An 18969-nucleotide genomic window follows, 5' to 3' on the forward strand; every position below is an offset into this window, starting at 1 on the left:
ATACATTTGCGAAAGAGATGAAGTCGTAATGAGACCACACTGTTCTCTCTTTACTGGGCAGTGGTATGAGGGCACCTGCCTAGGAGATTGACTGCATTTGGGAGAAGAGCCAAGGAAGCACTGGTGGGTTCTGCTACAGGGTAACTGACCCAAGACCCTTCAGGGGCCACAGATTAAGACAACAGCCAGGCTAATTAAGAAGAGTTTAGACAATTTGTATTTCACCATTATTTAATTTATGCTTCGGCTTTAGAGTCAACCATGGCTCTGTTTATTTCACCCTCCCTCCCCCAACTGGTCACAAAACAAGTGTCACTACCCCCACCTAGTGTCATCCATCCAGCGGCAGCAGCTGAGCCTGGAAAATGGGCTTCGTGCGCTTCTCATTAAATACAGACATTTATTAAAGGAAACAGTACTGAAAAGCATCAGTGATGACAGGGTAGCGCTCCAGTTTTTGGATAAACTAGCATGGAAGGGCAGCGGGAGGGGGGTCAGAGTGGGACTGGAGGCAGTAACGAAGCACACCCTGTATGTAGCCAACCACCCAGCCCAAGTGCACTGGGACACCATGCGGCCCAGCACCAGCACAATTCATCTTTGCTAACCCAGGGAGAAGTTTCCAGATGCACAAGTGTGATGGGAGAAGCTGTTTAATCAGTGTGAAATGTATGAGCTGAAGGGGCCCATCTCCCTGCTTCAGAGACAGCTGATCATAAACCAGACAGGCCATTAGGGTGCTTAGAGCAATATGTACTGACACCGTATGCTGCCATGGCTCAGACTGCGCCACCGGGCTCAGGAGAGCAATGCCAGGCATTCATTATTCAATCTTTAACTGACATCCCTGCCTAGCCAGAGAGGAAGTACAGCATAGGCAGCAGCAGGGCAAGCTTCCTCCTTTATTGTTGACCCAACCCCAGCCCACATCTGTGCAGGAGATAGCAGTTTGGTCTCCATCCATTATTCAAGCCTTCGCTTCAGCGCATGGCCCACAACATACTGAACAGCCGCCAGAAGGTAAACACAGTCCGTCGCAGGCTGTCTCAGAACGAGGGACCCCAAGGAGAATGCCTCTGTCTTCCCATTATTAACACGCTCTTAAAGCTTCAAAAATCGGTGTTAAAGGAGGCACTTTCCACTTCGGTTCATGGATGGAATCATTTTAATTTACTGAGGACTTAAAAAGAACTTATATTTGCTTCTTTAAAACAAGATCTCAGCCAGTAACGCAGCAGTGTAATTTCAAAAGCCCAGCTCTACCTGGTCCAAATACCATGCTTAAGAGCTTAATTGTTATTTCTCTTTATCATGAGATCCAGTCTCCTAGTTACAAGATAATTAAACATTGGATTACTTGTTAACTTAAAGAGTCGAATGGCCAAGTTAATATACAGGAACCATATAGGATAGTATCTGGCATGCTTTTACTAACTGGATAGTTATTGTCCTTGGGCACTAGAAGATAAGGAATAAACTAAGATTTGGTATTTCTCTGTGCGCTTTTTGGTCCATTCTCCAAGATCACGATTTGGACACTGAAGGGATGGTCAGCAGTTCCTCTTTCACGCAAAATCTACCCGCCCCCCCCTTGTGGGTTAAAAAAAAAAAAAAAGAGGTAATACTGTGCCAAATGTGGAGAATCACCTTCTGGCAGTCATATCGTGAGAGGAGAATTTAGAAACCCCAAGGGTCTGAAGCAAGGTGGGGCTGTAAGAGTTGCTAGCTAACCCATGCCCTCCCCTTCTTGTGCCTTCCTCAGCAAACGCATGCACACTGACCCAGAACTGTCAGCGGCATGTTACTCTGTTAGTTCATCTTTACAACAGTTTCCTGGCGAGGAACACACGGATTCCGGTAGCAAGCCAGATGGAGGCAAGTCTGCGTCTCTGTGCTTACACAAGGAAAACTCCAGCCTCAAAAATCCTATTCCTTGCATGTAATCCCCAAGCGCCAATGGTTTTAAAAAGGGGCCTTCACTACTTTAAAGAGCAAACAGAAAGTTTGGGACTGAAAAAATAAGTGTTGCTGATGGCCCAATTCCACCACCCCTCCTTGGGCTGAAGAGGTACCTTAAATATGCAAACAGAGCAGTTTTCACAGCAAAGCACTGCTCAACTTAAGTGGGCAGAATTAGCCCTTATGCACCACACTGGAGATCAGACTCTGCATCAGCCTGAGCAGTGTCATTAAAACCGATCAGTTTCCTCTGAGCCAGGCACCAGCATTCACTGAATGGAGCCGCTAGAACGACTAGTATTCCCAAAGATCACTCGAGGACTCTTACCAGTGAGCATTTGGTTCAGGCACTATCGCTGATCACTGGTGTTTTCCTCTAGAGCTTTATGGAGGTAAGAAATATTGGCATATAAAAAGTGCCCCCTGCAAAAGGGGTTCGTTTTCACAGTACAATTCACAGTACCCACAAGGCACTCAGATGGGATGGGGCTACAGGATGGGAAGCCCCATCTCATGCCATTAGGCACAAGGAAGGAAGGGCTGTACAGTGCAGGTCAGGAAAGGGAGACCATTGAAAGAGATGCAGCAGGTGGGGAAAAGAGGCAGATTTTGCTGACAGAGTTCAACAGGTGTCATTTGGGTGCTTTCAAGGCAAGCCCTGAAATGCCTCATTCTTGGGGCTTCAGTCCCATAAGGAAGGATCCAGCAGTTTCACCATGGAAGGATTCACTGAGGGCGAGAGGGAGAGGCACTGGTGAGGGCTGTTTGGCAACACAAGTCCCTGCACAGGGTCATCACCTCAGAGCACGGCCCACCACTGGAGGCCTTTCCCCAGCATGGAACAAAAGCACCAAAGTCTCCCACATTCCCAATTTGGTTTGAGTCTTTCCCATGTGAAGTGGCTGCTGGGCTCCCATGCCGGCAGCTGGACCTGGGGATTATGGCTTTTCAATGTGGGGTGACAGATCTGTCCCACGTTGGCTGGACCAAATGCAAACCAGGTCAGTTCAGCTCCACTCCTTCCCACATCCAGCAGTGATCAACCAGGGCAGTTCCCTCCCGTGTCCCCAAAATAACAGCACCTGCCCAGTGCCCTGCACCAGCGCTAAGGGACAGACTGTGGCTCTGAGGCAGGCCTAGCCCTGAGTGAACATCCTGCATGGCTTTAGACAGCAGAGAAGAGGATTGGGAGCACTTAACGGCAATGTCCGCCCCTCTCCGCTGCACCCTGATTTGAAGCCACTTTCCCAGTCACTGAGAAAATCCAGCTGGTGCCAACTTTCCATGTTAAAACCTCTGCCCCATCCTGCCCTGTCTCCAGGCTGTGGGATCAGTGCAAAACCTGGTCCAGGTCATACTTCTCGCAGAACTTGCTGGTGAAGGGCAGGCAGGTGAGATACTCGATCCAGTGCCAGTTGATGGGGTAGACGTAGAGCCAGATCACCAGGGAGGCAAAGAGACCCACAAAGACCAGCAGGGAGACAATGATCATGGCCCGCTTGCGGTACTTGTCCCCGGTGCCAAAGGTGATGTAGGGGAGGAAGGCGAAGGACAGCAGGAGGCCGCTGAGAAAGCCGAAGATGTGGGCGATATTGTCAATCCAAGGCAGGAGGCCGCACAGAAACAGAAAGAGGACGATCCCAAAGAGGTTTAGAAAAGCCTTCCAGGGCTTCTCTAGGATCTGCCAGCTTTGAAAGAGCTCCACGAAGAGGCAGGCCAGCAAGCCAAACTGGGATCCAGCAGGGCCAACCTGAGGGAGATAAAGATGGGAGTTACAGTGAGTCCCACTCAAACTTAGTTCAGTTACAGGAGTAAAAACATGGTCCAGTGATTAGGGCATCATGGGAATTAGGAGAACTGGGTTCTATTCCCTGTCCGCCACTGACTTGCTGGATGACCTTGGGCAAGTCACTGCCCTCCTGGTGCCTCTCTTTCTACTCAAAGGCTTTGTCTGCTAGCCTGTACACAGAGGGCTGGGACTAGGTAAACCCCGTCATGGACTCATTCAACTATTTTGACACGTGCTGTCCTTCGTTTAAATCCTGGCGAGGTGAAACAGCAATAAGCTGCTCCCCTGTGACCTGGGCTCTGTCTCGTCACTTGCTTTTGCTTTACCGCTAGAGGCGCCAAGTTAAAGACAAATATCCAGCTCGAGCCAATGGCACTCCAGACGCTTTCGGTGCATCCAGCTAGCACAGCCATCAGCTTTCCCAAGACGCGACTAATTTATCACAGGCAGCAAACAGCCACCGGAGGGCGAGTTGGAATCTGTTCTGGCTCCTGATTCATCCAAGGGCAGAACCTGTTACCGGTGCAGGTGGGTGAGACAGGAAGAGACCCAGCAAAGGGGACTGACCAGCAATGCTCCCCCTACTCCCGGCACACCAGAGGGGCAGGGATGACAGAGGTGAAGCAGAGGGACAGCGAGGACAGGGAAGGAAGAATGAACTGGACACTGTTTCCTAGCTGGAAAGGCTCCCATTGGCGGCTTGGGACAAGAGCCCTGGTGCCCAGGGCTGCTCAGACCTGCTGGGAAGCGGCCATAGAAAAGGAGAGTTCAGTACTTTGGTTTCCAGAGAAGTCAGTACTTTTGGTGTCTCAGCAGCCATCCCGCCCCACAGGCTAACTCAAACAAATCAAAGGGATTACGTGTGTGTGATCTAATGCAAAGCCCATCAGAATTCTGCTGACAGATTAGCCATCTGCCTGGTGCGTAAACCCGCAGGGTGCATGCATGCTCACGTGCGGGTACATGAGATGGCGTGGCACGTGCAAACCCTGCACATGAGACAGAGAAGTGGATTACGGCCAGGCTGCACCCCCAGTAACGAGGACACATGGGTCAGCCACAACTCAGACTGAAAACTTTTTTGGACTCTCTCTCTTTGCTCAGGCTACTGTACCTAGGACTCCTGGATTATGACTGAGGAGAGAAATCAGGGCCCGATCCCCACTAGCAAGGAGTCTGGAGAAAGATTAAGATTTATGCAGTTTAGCTGAACTATGCCCTTTGCTTACCTTCGACTAGTCTACAGTCAATGTCAACTCAGGTTACAAAAAGGAACCAGTTCTAAGCCATACCCCTAGTTGTTCACACAGTGGGCGACTGTCCCTATTTAATACATATCACCATAGGTTTGCTCCAATGCAGTTCAGAGCTCAGGAAGCCCCCCCACTCCCGACTGCCATGAGTAGAAGGAATAAACTCCCCTGCATTGGAGGGGCTGCTGCACCTGGAAAGTCAGTGCCGAAGCAGATAGCTACAGAACATCCTTAAAAAATCATCATCCTACAACTGTAATCGCCTCCTTCAGCACCTAGCACACTGGGGAACCAATCCTGAACTGGGGTACTGAGCACTAAGCACTAGAGTTTGAGATGCCAAGCACCCCCAGCTCTCACTGGGCTGTAAAAGCCCAGCCTGCAGGACACGGCTCAGAGGGATGCTGCTGTCTCTTCTCCCCTTTACCCAGTGTGGGGCTTGGAGCCTAGAAAGCGTGGGTTTTTTTTTTTTTAATCTGATCTCTACAATCAATCACCCCTTTCCTGCAACAAAATGAGCAGACAGCTCCAGGGAAGGTGCCTCTGAGTGAGCAAAAGGCTGTGCAGTGGGGAGACCCTCCCCCCCGCAAGGTCAGGGAGTGTGGGGTGGAAGCAGCAAGGAGGAAGAATGAGTGAAAGGCAGCAGCTGCCTTGCAGACTGGGGTCACCTATAAATCCCTCCAAAACCTCCCTTCTCAGCTCAGGAACTAGAGCAATTGGTTTAAGAAGTCGAGAAAGCTGGACCGCTACCACTGATTTTCTCCCCTACCTCTCTCCATCCTGCTGTGGTGGTTAATCCCGTTATCCATTTCCTTTGCATCACAGGCTACCGAGCCCACATTCTGGGTCTGGGTCAGGAGCCCGGGGGCCAAGTTGCTTGTTACAAGGAACCGACAGAGGTGCCCTCTCAGCTATTCCCCCGGTGGTGTGACGAGCAGCATCAGGCACAGAAAGGGCAAAGGGTACCAGGGAAAACAGCTGCTGGCTGAATGCCCACGACAGAGAATGTTAAATGAGCTCAGGCCACCAACCCGAGAGCAGCCCGGCATCACACACTGTACGGAGGGCAGAATGGACCAGCGTACGGGGGACCTGCCATGCAGAACCACCAGGCAGTTCCTGCACATTAAGCCATGGCTGGGTCTCTGGGTTACTCCATGTGCTTCGGACTCAGAGCCTTGAGCAGGGGGGCCAAGCCCTTTTCACCCTCACAGCCGGTCCCCAGAGAAGGGGCAGCCTGAGGCCCATCAGCAGGGCAGGGCAGGGCAGGGCAGGGCAGGGGGTGCTGTTGGAGCCTGTGCTGTACCTGTTCTGGGAATAGCTAGAGGGCTTCAGCCCACAGGGACGTCAAACCAGCACCTTGCAACTGCACTAAACAACGCTGTTAACGTCAGTCCCCCACGAGGCCCTAGATCTCTGGCTGATGGCGAGAGTGCCTGAAAGCTGGCAGGGCTAAAGAGCGACAACGGCAAACACCCCACCCCTGGGTCTCAGAGCACCCTTACCTCTGCCCGGTATGGAAGGAAGATGGCACTGGCCAGGTTGCCAGTGATGCCGCTGAGGATGAAGATGATCGAGATCCTATGCCAGCCTGCCAGCTTCTCCAAATCCCTGAGGATTGTCATCTGGAAGATCACTGATACCAGGCAGTGAACTATCCTATGGAAATATACACACAGATGCTTAGTCTGCAACCCTCTGCACCTATCCCGTTCCCTCTCACCCCACTTCATCGCTCACTCACAGTGGGGATTAGAGCTACTCGGGCTTCATCTAAATCAAAACCAAACTCATTTCCTACAAGAACTGTCCCGGCAGAGGAGTCTGGATTGGCAGCTACGGGAGGATGGGAAGAGACTGTTTGGGTGCAGGGACAGCTCATTTTCATTCTTGGAGGCTGGGTGGGGGAAATGCAGTTTCATGCTCTTCTTCATTAGCCATAGCATCTGTCACGTCAGGGAGTAATGAGACTGGATCAACCAATGGGCATGCCACCGTCCAATGGCTAGTCGCATCCCTGGTCCGGGGCACTTCGTCTGATTGCATGAGCATCAGTGGGCTTGTCTGAGACATGCCTGCAGAGGGAGGCTCTTGGAAAAACGGAGGATCCCCTCCCCGCACCCACCCTGCTTCTTACCCGGCGTGAAGGAAAAGGGACAGCCAGAGTCTGTAGAACTGATCGGGGATTTCTGGGTTCAGAAAGGGCAGGAGGCCACACACATCATCCAAGCAATGGACCTGAAAGGGAAGGGAAAGCGCTACAGGGTGCAACGAGCAGCGCTGGCTCACGGCCACATCCCAGAGGGACGAATGGAGGCTGGAGAGGGAGAGCACAGGTGACAGCCAACTCATAGCAAAGCACGTTCTCAGGCTATTTATCAGGTCCAGCAAAGCAGCCTCGGCCTGCCCATGGCTCATTCATTGAAAACCCCACCATGAATGGGTCAGGTCAGAGGGGAGTGTGACTCCCACAGGTTAAGGGGCACAGCGCCAGGGCAGCGTGGGTGCCCAGCAGAGATACAGGGTGGGTGGACTTCTCTGGCGCCCAATCTTATACCCAGGAAGTGCATTTTTCTGCCTGGTAGGTGCTGATACACCATTGCAGGCTGCTTCAGGGCTGGATGCTGCTTTATTGATCAGGCTCATCATTCTCAGAGCATGCCCTCGTCCCTAGGATTACTCTGCCTGGGACCAGCAAGGATCTACCCCTTTTTATTCCCAGCCACCACCGAGCGGTGTGCTGATCCAGCTCCTCAAGGCAGCTGCCAGACCGCCCCCGATGGTGGTTTCATGGAGATACACCGCCAGCCTGGCCATTGGCCAACACGCAAAGCATTCAGCTCAGGGAAGCACAGACTGAGCGTTAGGCCCCCCCGCACAGCATTTCTCTAGCCCAGCTGCCCCAGGCTCGGCTCACCTGCGAGCAGAGAGTTGCCTCCTCATGGAAGTAGCCGTGCATGAACTCGCAGTATTCCCGTGTGGTGATCTCACAGCTAGCTCAAAGGAGGACAAGGTGGGGTCACTTCATGCAGGGATCCCTTTCCCTTCCCCTGCGCGCTCAAAGCCCAGATCCTCATTTATTCTTCCCTCGGCCCAGGGACAAGATGGAGGAGTCTATCCAGGCTCAGTCTGGCCTAGCTGCTTAACTCCACACTGCATTTACAGGGTTTGGCTGAAACTTGCAGCTCCCAGCTTATTAATGCCCTGGGGCATTTTCTGCCTTTCACAAGAAGGGCTATCTGCCCATCACAACAGACCTACAGGGGCCTTAAGTCAATGACTGATGTCCCAGAAGGAAGCATCTTTTCCAAGAAAGATCCCAAGGAAGTTAACTGAAGAAGCAAACCCTCCTATGATAAGGCATAGCCCCAGGACACTGGTCTCCCAAGGGCACAGTAGTCCAGTAGCAGCTTCCATGCACATTCTACATCCCTCTGGGTACATGACGACAGAGTCAGGCATGCAAGGCCAGTGGGAATGAGCTTTACCCCACTGGGTCCAGAGCAGTTGTCTCAGATTAGCCCTTGGCTCTGTCCCCTCTCCTTTACCCGTATAACACAAGACTAATGCTATGAGTAGACTAGGGATCTTAACCACTGGCATGGCAAGGTCCAGTCGCATCAGGAATGCTGCCTGGAGGAGCATGGGTGCAGCTTACCTGCCTTTGGTACCGATACAGCACGGTCTCCCTTTGATCTCACAGTCCAGGTGCAAAAAGCCTGTGTGGTTGTTTTTGGCTTGATAGGTGCAAATCTAAAAGGAAAAGTAAAGAACTGGTTATAGGACGGGAGACATGCACATATGGCAGCTAAGTGCACAAGTGCAGATGGATAGCGGGCAAGGGGGAGTTCCACCACCCAGACCCATCACGCTGGGGTATGTTACATCCACACTGGCACTTCTCTGGTCACAGGGGTTCCCCAGCTTGGTCCAAAAGCAGCCTTTTATTTCTCTGTCTTTCTAGGCCAGGAGGCCTCTCCCAGAACGCTATGGGCATTTCTGGCGTTTTCTGGCGATGAACGGGAAGGGAAACAGCAAAATATTCCCAGGAGACTCCTTACCGGCCACTTGGTAATGTCATCTGGCCAGACGTGAGGCGGGGTGGAGGCTGGCTCCTCGCACGTCCTGTGGGGGTGGAGCAATCAGTGAGGAAGGGTTCTGCTGGTGCAGCCTTTGTCTGGGACCCTCTGACAGCGAAACCCTCTGGGCTGTCTGTCCTGGACGAGCACTCACAGGGGTCTGGGTAGCTTCTCTCTCCTCCCACCTCAGTGCAGAGTCCCCAGTTCATTCTCTTTGGTCTCTGAGGGCCAGACTTTACTATGGACCATGCCCGGGCTGACTGCGGCAGTACAAGGAAGGGGACTGTGTGCGCTCCCTAACACAGACAGTTTAATGTGCTCTTGGGTGGACCATGTCACATGCCCAGCGGCCCGGGTCACATGCACACAAATGTAAGCATCCAATGGGTAAATGCATTTCTCCTCTGTCTCACCCCATGAATTAAGACAGACAGACAGACATGGTTACAGCACAAGACTGGCAGTCAGGGCTTCTGGGTTCTACTTCTAGCTGATGCCGACTTTCTGTGAGAGCTCAGGTAAGTCGGTTTCAGTTCACTCAGTTTCTCCTTCCCTATCTTTAAAATGGAACACGTGTGTTTGGAAAAGTGCTGTGAGAGCCTCAGATGCAAGGTGCCATGGGCATGAACATTCTCCCTCAGTACAACCCTTTTATAGCAGAGCTGGAAATAGCAAAGCCAAGACCCACCCACCTCCACCCATGGTATATGGTTCCCAAGCCCCCCCCTGCAGACATGGAGACTTATCACGGCCTGCCTCCAATGCCTCGTTCCTATTCAACTACCCCTCCTGTTCCCTCCCCTTTCTCCGGCGCGGTGCCCATACCTGGGGTCCTGATGGCATACAGCCCCGGATGTTCGCTTCCAGCTGGAATTGCTGAGCATCGTCGGGGAGTTAGAATCTGGCCACTTTGTGAAAGTTGCTAACGTCTCCTGCAGTTCCAGAGAATGGGAATTTGGAGTGTGGGGTTTTTTAGTTGTTAAACAGATACATAGATTTGATGTGTTCAAACCAGCTCATTCGAACATGGGTCCATTCAGTCAGACCCCACAATTCCTCTCTGCACTTCCAAATATCCACCCGCTTGGGTGGAAGAGCCATCCTGGAATCATATATTGCCTCCTGGATGGCTGTTTTAGTGAGCTTCTTGTCCTGTGGGTGAGCTCCCCCTAATTCCCTTTGTAATTCTCTTTAATGTTGTGTAGCTATCACGACATTAAAGAGACTTACATTGGGAAAAACAATTGTATTAAAATCAATTTGTGTTATTTAGGATGTTCTCTAAAAAGTGAGCGAAAGCAATCAGGTGCAAGAAATCACCCCTAAGCATTGCACAAATCTTGGAATCTGTGGCAGCACACCCTAGTCATAATTCATATTATTTAAACGGAAGCGACAGTGTGTTGAATTTCTTGCATGTATCATTCATGACTTTGTTGTCAGCGTTTGACCCTGCTTAACACATTAGCTGTTATCCATCCAGTGGGCCCACTTGAAGAAAACATCTTCAAAGAGCAACTGAATTTGCCTCTCCTGGTGGCACAGCAATGTGACATGACACCCACATGTGCAGAGCCCTGCACACTGCCAGTTGCTGTGCAAGACCACCAGTAAACATTGTGCATCTATACGCACAATGTTTAAAGTCATCTCTGCTGCATGCAGCCAGGAAGAGCAGTACCAGGTGCAGAGTTGGTAGGAAGGACCACCTGCTGCTCTCTCATCATGTCTGGTGCAGCTAACATGGAAGATTCCATTAAAAGAGTAACCCATCACATGAATGGGTACAGGAATTAAGAAATAAGTGATGTGGGATAATAATTAGAAGCACAATTAGAGAGGATCTAAAGTGCCACATAGTAGGCAGATATTAATCTTGCTGTGATCATGGAAAGTGATTCAATATGATGTATATCCCATGAGCTGCATAAAGCAGGGGTATAAAAGATCCAGTCTAGTTTTAATTTTCAGGTTCATTGGGTCCCTGAGATGGTGTGAACTGAATCATGACTTACCATCTGATGGGCTCCTCTTATGTTTCCTTTGTGTCTAATGGTCTCTGTAGTGTTAATACGCAGAAGCATAAGAATAAGGTAAGCACAGTGGAATTCCAGCATTGTTCATATTTAAGAGTCTTAGCTTGCGGAGACCATTAGGCACAAAGAGAGATGGAAACTTAAGTGGAGCCATCAGAAGGGAGGTCCTGATTCCTAACGCTTGACTTATAACAAGTTAAAATGGTACATGAGACAAAGCCAGAGGTTAGCACCACTTTACACTTGAACCCCATCTTGCCTCAACCACTCTCTTGGTTCTTCGCTAGCAGGTTTCTTTCCTGGTTCCTTCCCTGACCTAATCACAGCAAGTAGACAGTCTTCCCCCTCCCCCACATCGTACACACCCCAAAGTCCTGTCTGCATTAGTCTTGCAGCTGTCCTTGGGATTCCTGGAGGTTTTCTTGTCCCATAGCCGATAGGCAGCCTATCGCACTCACCGAACAGTCTTTTCGCTGAGTCTGGATGCAGCCCGAGTTGTCGTTTTGGACGCAGCAGCCCGAGTTACGCTCCTGCTCTCTCTCTTTTTGAATGCGCTTCTCAACCTGCTGGTCCTTGCGGATGCAAGGGGAGAACTTGGCTCCCAGGTGGATCAGGTCAATCTGAAACACAATACAATTCAATACAAGCCATCTTTTGTGCCATTAAAGTGCTGTGGGTTATACAGAAGCGGTGGTTTAAGGGAAAACTGGCGTACACTGCACCTTTGGGACAGAGGATCTGGGATTTCTGCGTGTAGCCAGTTTCAGAGGCTGGATATCACAGGGGAGTGCTTCCAAGGGACTTGGGTGCACCTGCTGTGATCCTGCAAGGCAGATGGGAGAGCGCTGGAGTGGCTGAAAGTCTGGTGGGGTGAGGAACTAACAGCCAGGCACCCCAGGCAAGGCTAGGGGGTAACAAGGTGGCTCTCAGTCGGGGGTACCCCAAGAATAGTCACAGTCTATAGCACTCAGTGGGCTGAGCCACATCACAAAAAGTTACCAGCAACACAGATGGGGGTTGAAAGAGAGCCTAGAGACGGAACAGCATGGGGCTGCAACAGGTCAGGCCTGACCTGCTGGATAAAGCTGTGTGCAAGAGACGTTTGGACAGCAGCTGTTAGAACCTTGTTTCTCCTTCCCTCTGCACTAAAGGGTACGTTCCTCTCTGCTTCCTGCAGGGCAAAGGAGGAGAGGAAAAAAAAACCAGAACAAAACAACCTAGACATATCCCTTACCGAGCCTGGGCCAATCCAGAAGTTCTCCTGCTGGATGTACTTCACACTCTCATACACACCTTTGTTCCTCAGCACCTGCCAAGAGGGCACAACGTTTAAAAGTCACACAGTGTAATTCACAGCAAAAAGGACCCAAGGTTTAACAAGATGGATTTTTCCAACTGCCAGCCCTGCAAACTCGGCCTGGGATCCAAGAGTCAGGCTGGCTTCTCTTTGTCTCATAGAGCAGTGAAGGGCCTTAACGACATAGGAGCTTTCATTGTGTTGCCCAGGTATAATTTAGAGAATAACTTGGCCCACAGGGGAAGACCAGCTTCATTTCAAGTCTTTCTATGTACTTATGCAGCCTCACCTTATGATCTTGATTAGATTTGAGCCTCTCAGCACCCCTACAAGGTAGGGCAGTGCTACCTCATTTTACAGAAGGAGAAACAGGACGATCAAGTAACTTGCCCAAGGTCACACTGGAAGACAGTGGCAGGGCTGGGAATTTGACTCATGTTTCCCAAGTCCAGTCCAGTGCTTTATCCACTGGACCATCCTTGCTACTGAGATCCCAGGCTGGATTTCAGGGTGATCAGCGAGGGGGAAAAGACATTCCTGTTGCTCAGAAACTGAGCACGTTTGATATGGAGTCACAAAGACACTAAACATGGTAACCCCATCACTCCTGAGGCCATTTAAAACCGAAAGAAATCCAAGTCTGTCTGTACATGTTCAGTGGGAGGTAGTACAACGGCTGCTTTTTCCAGAGTGTGAGGTTAAGAGAAGAAAAAAAGATTACAGGAAAGAATAAATGTTGGCCATCTTCCCAGGAAGCTTAATTCCTGCCTTCCTTTCAGTGCCTGGGTACCTAGGAGAGAAAGGGAGCCACCTGGCTAACTGTATGCCTGGAGAGATGCTGGAGAATTAAGCCTGCATGGGATAATCCCCATTTTGCTGGCATTCAGCAGAGCTGGGGCGACAGACTTGCTTTAAATCAGCTACTGGAGTCCTGGCATTGGAGACAGGATTCCCCAGAGAGACAGGCAGTGCCAAAGGTACCATTAGCCCAAGGGACTCGATAGGCTAGACAGCACCAAGACCCCACAATAGGCACAGCCAGTATCGATTAAACTTACTAACTCTGTCGTCACGTGCTGGGCAAACCCGACTGGCGCGATGCCGTACGTGCAGATAACCAGCAGGGTGATGATGATATGGACAAAGGTGAGCCAATAGGTGAAATACGGCCTAGGGGAGGGGAAGGGAAACACAAACAAGGGTCACTCTTCACAGACTGAGCAGCTCCATCCCTGCCAACCTTCACTCGCATTAAACCAGCAGGCTGGAGATGCCCACATCCGACGCAGCAGGACATGGCAAATTAGGTCAGATGTAGGAGGGGCTCAGGACAGGGATATGTAGGTTGGGTTTGGAGGTGCCTTGGCGGAGCTGCTGTTGGGATTGCTTTAGTTAGTATTTCACAACCCCAGTGCAAGGCATATTTTGCATCCATAACCACTAAAATAGAAGTCAAGTCATCAGAGCCCTTTCCCTGACCACCCGCCTCTCCACACAGCTCCTTGTCTGGGAGGATCTCTGCTCAGACGAGGGGCCCACGAAGGCACTGGAACTGAAGCGAATAGAGCCCCCCTGCTGCGTATGTTTGGAACCACTCAGCGTGGGCCACGCTAAACTGACAGGCCCCGACCCTGATCTCGCTCCCCTGGCGTCAATCAGGAGTAACTCCATACCAGTCAACATCAAGAACCAGGCCCAGCGTTTACATATGGGGCAGCATGAGGATCCAGTATCAGCCCAGCCCATTATAACCACACCCGCCCCAGCCAGCCAGAGCCTGGCCCTCACCTGTGACTGTCTGTGTTCTCCAGCTGAGACTGGACCGTGCTGCTGATGCTCCGGCGGTACGTCCTGTTCAGCCACTTGCCCACCACCCCCAGCCCGTAGTATCGCTTCTTGCGGTCAAAGGCGAAGTGCTTCACTTTGGAAGCAATCCGCTTGCCTCTCTTGGGGCCGGGGACTGCGGACACCGAGAACCCGACACCTTCCTTCCTGCAGCGAGAAGCATTTAATTCAATTCCCTTCAAAGAGGTGGAGTTAAATGCTTTACTCCCTTTCGAGCATGGCCTCATCACAGCATGGCCAGTATTGCCTGAAGTGAAAGGAGTTGCCAGGGAAAGGGATGGGGACAAGTCCTTTCTGGATATCTAACCCAACTCCAGCCCCCCAGCACCATTCAGTGCAATGGGTCAGCTCAGAAGCTATCTAGGACAGCACATGTCAAGTCTGAGGCACTGGGCAAATCTCTGTGGCACAGCCCCGAGCCAGAATCAATACTCACAGAACAGGCTGTTCCACCTCAGAGGATCGGGCGCCGTCCAGGTGAGAAAGCCCTTGGAAGTAAGCAGCTGAGAGGGGTGGTGATTCGAACACGTCATCCGGCATGGAATACATTTCCTCGTGCGCATCTATCTGTGAGGGACACAGCAGAGACAAGTGCGTGATGGACTAGTTCAGACAGATAAGTGATCCAGATGGCGTCCCAACCAACCTTACTCCTGGCTCAGACCTGGCTTCAGGACAGGGTCTTGTGAGACAATGTGGGATGATCAACCATTAATTCAATGGAGAGATTTATGCTTAGCGCGGCATTGTGGTATCTGATCATTGATTCACCGAGCACCAACAGAGTTCCTGTCCCATTTGTAAGACCATGGCTTTCCCTGCCCAAAGAACTCACAGCATATCTGGGTTCTACAGTGCTGGAGATGCTCTATTAAAATCATTTTTATTACAGTTATGTCTAAGAACCAGCGGAGATTGAGGCTCCTTTGGGCTAGGTGCTGCACAAAAAGTCCCAGCCTTGCAGAGCTTACAATCTAAATCAGACTGAAGGCCTGGGCCACACAAAGCTTAGGCTGTCTTCGCTACCCCATTCAGAGATATGAAAGTCTAGATCCTTGAGCGCCATAACGATGCTGACCTAGCCCCTGGAGCAGATGCAGCTAGGCTGATGGAGGAATTCTCTTGGCGTCGTCTGCATGACAAGGTTGAGCCAGCATAGCTACATCGCCAGAGCTACGCTGCTATAGTCCCCGCAGTGTAGATGTGGCTAAGCGCTGCTGCTGTGGGATAGGATGTACGTAGGGAGAAACCGGTGACAATAATTAAGGTGTATTTTCCACTTTGCTTGTGAATAGAGACTGTAGCCTCTCGGCCCCTTACTACTCAAAACTGAACTCGCTCCCAGCATATTAAGCAACCCTCCCACCCCAAAACGGTGAAAAGCAACAAGTTTAACAGAGCGAGATTGGGATGGCAGGGGAATTATTTGGTGTTGGGCGATAGAAGGCAAGGTCAACGTCTCAAGCAGTAAAAGCTCTCTAGGGCACGGGACCTGTAAGATAACAGCCTGGGATGCCATGCACCAGTGTCAGAAAGATTTAAAATAAAAGGGGGAAGAGAGGGAAAATTTACACTGGGTTTAAAACAATCAAAATATCAGCACTAGGGAAGCGAAGCCCCAGTTTCCATCAACATGCTCAGAGTGGAGTCTCAACAGGGCCAGCCTGGGGTCTCACAGAATGCATCACCAGCCACAGGGGTTCCAAGACCTGGTGACTCAGCCCCAAGGGAAAAGCCACAGGGGAAAGGGGGTGAAGCTAGGATATCATGGAACCATGCTTGCCTTACTGAAGAATGAGGAGTCCAGTGTATCTGCAGCATCCACCATGTCCTCATCCAGGAAGCTGGGATACAGGAAGCTCCGCTTGTTGCCTCTGTGTTTCGATGGCGAGGGCTCCAAAACTGAACGTCCCTTTCATTGAGGAAAAGGCAAAACACTGGGTGATGAAATGCACTAGTAAAGCTGTACTTTGCCCTACTGTAGTGGGGGACCAGCAGGCCATTTTGGGGCTGAACATCAAGTTGATTAACCTGCATGGCCGGGAATCTGCACACAGATTTCCCAAAGAAGGAATCCGTCAGCATTTCAGATCTCTGTTGTGGAAGTTTGCAAAGTGTTGCATGCACCTCCACCAGCACCCAGCAGTACATAAGCATTGGATCAAATATTATAACATATTATAACACTAAGTTATTAGAACACTCAGTAAAAAGGCAAGTGCAGCCATCAAACTCCAGCCTCGAGCTAAACACAACGCTTGTCCTGCCCACACTAGAATTCACAGTCAGGGTCAGAGAAATGTGGGGCTGGAATGGACCTCCAAGGTCAGCAGGTCCAGCCACCTGTGCTGAAGCAGCACCAAGCAAACCTAGACCATCCCTGACCGGTGTTTGTCCAATCTGTTCTTGAAAACCTCCAGTGATGGGGATTCCACAACCTCCCTTGGAAGTCTGTTCCGGAGCTTAACTGCCCTTAGAGTTAGAAAGTTGCCCCCCTAACATCTGACGTAAACCTCCCTTGCTGCAGATTAAATGTACATTAACATGTTAAAACATAGCTCAAAAAGCCAGTGTTGCCAAACTCGATGGTTAGGGCCGATCAAAATCTGGCCTTTCCATCCTGTAGAAAATTGAGAGAGATTCTGAAATCTGGTTTTGTCCCAAATCGGGCCCAAAAGTCAAAATCTCCAAATTTGTGAGACACAAAACAGTGGGTGTCTATGAGGTTTTGACTACAATACTAAATTCAAAGTCTAAACATTTTGGCCTTCTCAAAATGTAACGTTCTTCATCATTTCCCCAGGTCAGTGAAATCAATACATTCCGATAACGTGTTTTGATTTTGTCATATCAGCATGGTCTGATGGAAAACGGTTTTGTCAGAAAATTTTCAACCACCTCTGCCTACAAGGTGAGCCACATCTGGTTCATACAGCCTGTGAAACCAGGTTATTCTCTAGTGCAGAGCAGGCCTGTTAATGGGCCCCAGCAGCAACACCAGCCATGACAAGGGTTTCATGCAACGTTTGCAATGAAATCTGAAAACCTCCACATGTTAAAGGTTGCCATTCAGTGCTGATTTTCTTAAACAGTGCACGGTTCCCTCAAACCACTGAGCTTTTCTAGCTAAAATTCTGCTTAAAATAAAGCACTGCAATATGTAGATAGGCATTGCGTACGTCATCCAACCAAAACATCTTGCAAAAGTATCAAACCATGTAGGGGTCTGCAAAGTGTCCCAGAATGCAATGAAAAATTGTCTTGCATTAAGTGTTGAGGGGGAAAAAATGACTGCATTTGTAGAGCCCTGGGAGAACCTTAGTAAGGGCTCCAGTTCAGAGCTTGGGAACGCACAAGTGACAGGACATAAGGGTGCCCTGGACAAGTCTCGGAGGAAGGTTCACTAGGCAGCAGCTCAGCTGGGAATGCATTCACAAGCAGAACTCACTTTGATTATAGCTGCAGCTGCCCTGAAGCTCATGTGGGCGACAGACTCCCTCTTCCTACGGGGCAAACGGGTGTAGCCTGACCGCACACTGGTGAAAGATGTTAGGGAGAGGACTCCAGGCGTCTGGGGTGGTAGAACAGGATGAGGGGTCCGAGGACGATCGACTTCATCCGGATGCCGGAACGGACGGCCTCTGGCCAAAGGGTCTACGATCTTAAGAGTCACATGGACAGAGAGGTAGAAGTTAGTGAACTAGGTTTGGTTTTTAGCTCCATGTGCACATGAACGTAAGAGACAGAAAAGGGAGACACAAAGATACACATTATGCAAGCGAACCCTGCTGTGAGTGGGTTTTCGGCCACACTCTTGAGAGTTTTACCTTGGGCATCTTGCATGGCTTCGGTGACTCGGTGCCTTGGAAGGAGGGCACCTCCTGACTGGGTAGCTCCATGTCTCGGTAGGGGGCCTTGAGCTTGCCATATCGCAGGCTGCAGTGCTGCCGGCTCTTGCGTTGCCAGTGCTCCCGCTTTCCCTCCCAGTCACTGCTGACACCAAACCACTGGGCTGTGCCCCTGCCAAAGCAAGTGTTGAGAGAAACACACAGTGCTCATCTCTACTGGAGGAATACTGCATGCAAAGGGACTAAGTCCACACGACCGAGAACGCGACAAGTCATTTAAATACAGAATTGGAGTGCAAAATAGTATCTGAAATAGACCATCTCTGAGCCTTTTACACCATACACATCTCAGACACCACGACTGTCACCTCCAGAGCTATAAACAACTTCGGATATTGTCCACACTGCAACTGGGGCCTGGTCTACAATACTGAATTCGGTTGACATAAGTCGCTTTGCATTGACCTCTTTATGCGCATGTCTACACTCAAATGTGTCTCTGACTCATGTAAGTGCCCCATTACGACAATGCAGTAAAACTATCCTCCCCCCAACCGTGTAGAGCCTTAGTGGACCTACTTAGGTCAACGCAGCGAGAGTGTAGATACTGCATGACCTGTGTCGATCCTAACAGATCTGCCAACAGCTGTCCCACAATGCCCCATTCCCTGCAACAGTGACTGCTCTGGTCACAATTTTAAACTCCACTGCCCAGGGTTCAGAGACCGGAAGCCCACCACATTCCCTTTACAAACTGAGTATTTTTGAATTGATTTTTCCCTGATTGCCCACCTGGATGAGCAAACCTAGCTGATCACCTTTGTTGTGTGCATCATAGATCCAGAGATTGAGTGCTACGCTGC

At 50.5% G+C, this 18969-nt stretch overlaps 1 protein-coding gene across 4 annotated transcripts in view; it reads right to left on the minus strand.

Moving 5' to 3' along the window:
- Window positions 1-213: 213 nt before the first annotated feature.
- RHBDF2 (rhomboid 5 homolog 2) overlaps window positions 214-18969 on the minus strand; it is an 83461-nt gene continuing 64705 nt past the window's right edge. For all 4 annotated transcript variants that reach the window (XM_073310152.2, XM_073310153.2, XM_073310151.2 and 1 more), the window contains 15 exons: window positions 18086-18278; window positions 17707-17919; window positions 16042-16170; window positions 14695-14825; window positions 14202-14405; window positions 13472-13583; window positions 12351-12425; window positions 11575-11736; window positions 9906-10012; window positions 9063-9126; window positions 8660-8754; window positions 7919-7994; window positions 7139-7239; window positions 6507-6660; window positions 214-3709 (listed from right to left, as the gene is read on the minus strand). In XM_073310152.2, the coding sequence (XP_073166253.2) occupies window positions 3290-3709; window positions 6507-6660; window positions 7139-7239; window positions 7919-7994; window positions 8660-8754; window positions 9063-9126; window positions 9906-10012; window positions 11575-11736; window positions 12351-12425; window positions 13472-13583; window positions 14202-14405; window positions 14695-14825; window positions 16042-16170; window positions 17707-17919; window positions 18086-18278 (2236 nt within the window). In that variant the 3' untranslated portion in view covers window positions 214-3289. The remainder of the gene's footprint in view (window positions 3710-6506; window positions 6661-7138; window positions 7240-7918; window positions 7995-8659; window positions 8755-9062; window positions 9127-9905; window positions 10013-11574; window positions 11737-12350; window positions 12426-13471; window positions 13584-14201; window positions 14406-14694; window positions 14826-16041; window positions 16171-17706; window positions 17920-18085; window positions 18279-18969) is intronic.

This window comes from Lepidochelys kempii, chromosome 14 (assembly GCF_965140285.1).
Source record: "Lepidochelys kempii isolate rLepKem1 chromosome 14, rLepKem1.hap1, whole genome shotgun sequence".
Classification (NCBI taxonomy): Eukaryota; Metazoa; Chordata; order Testudines; family Cheloniidae; genus Lepidochelys; species Lepidochelys kempii.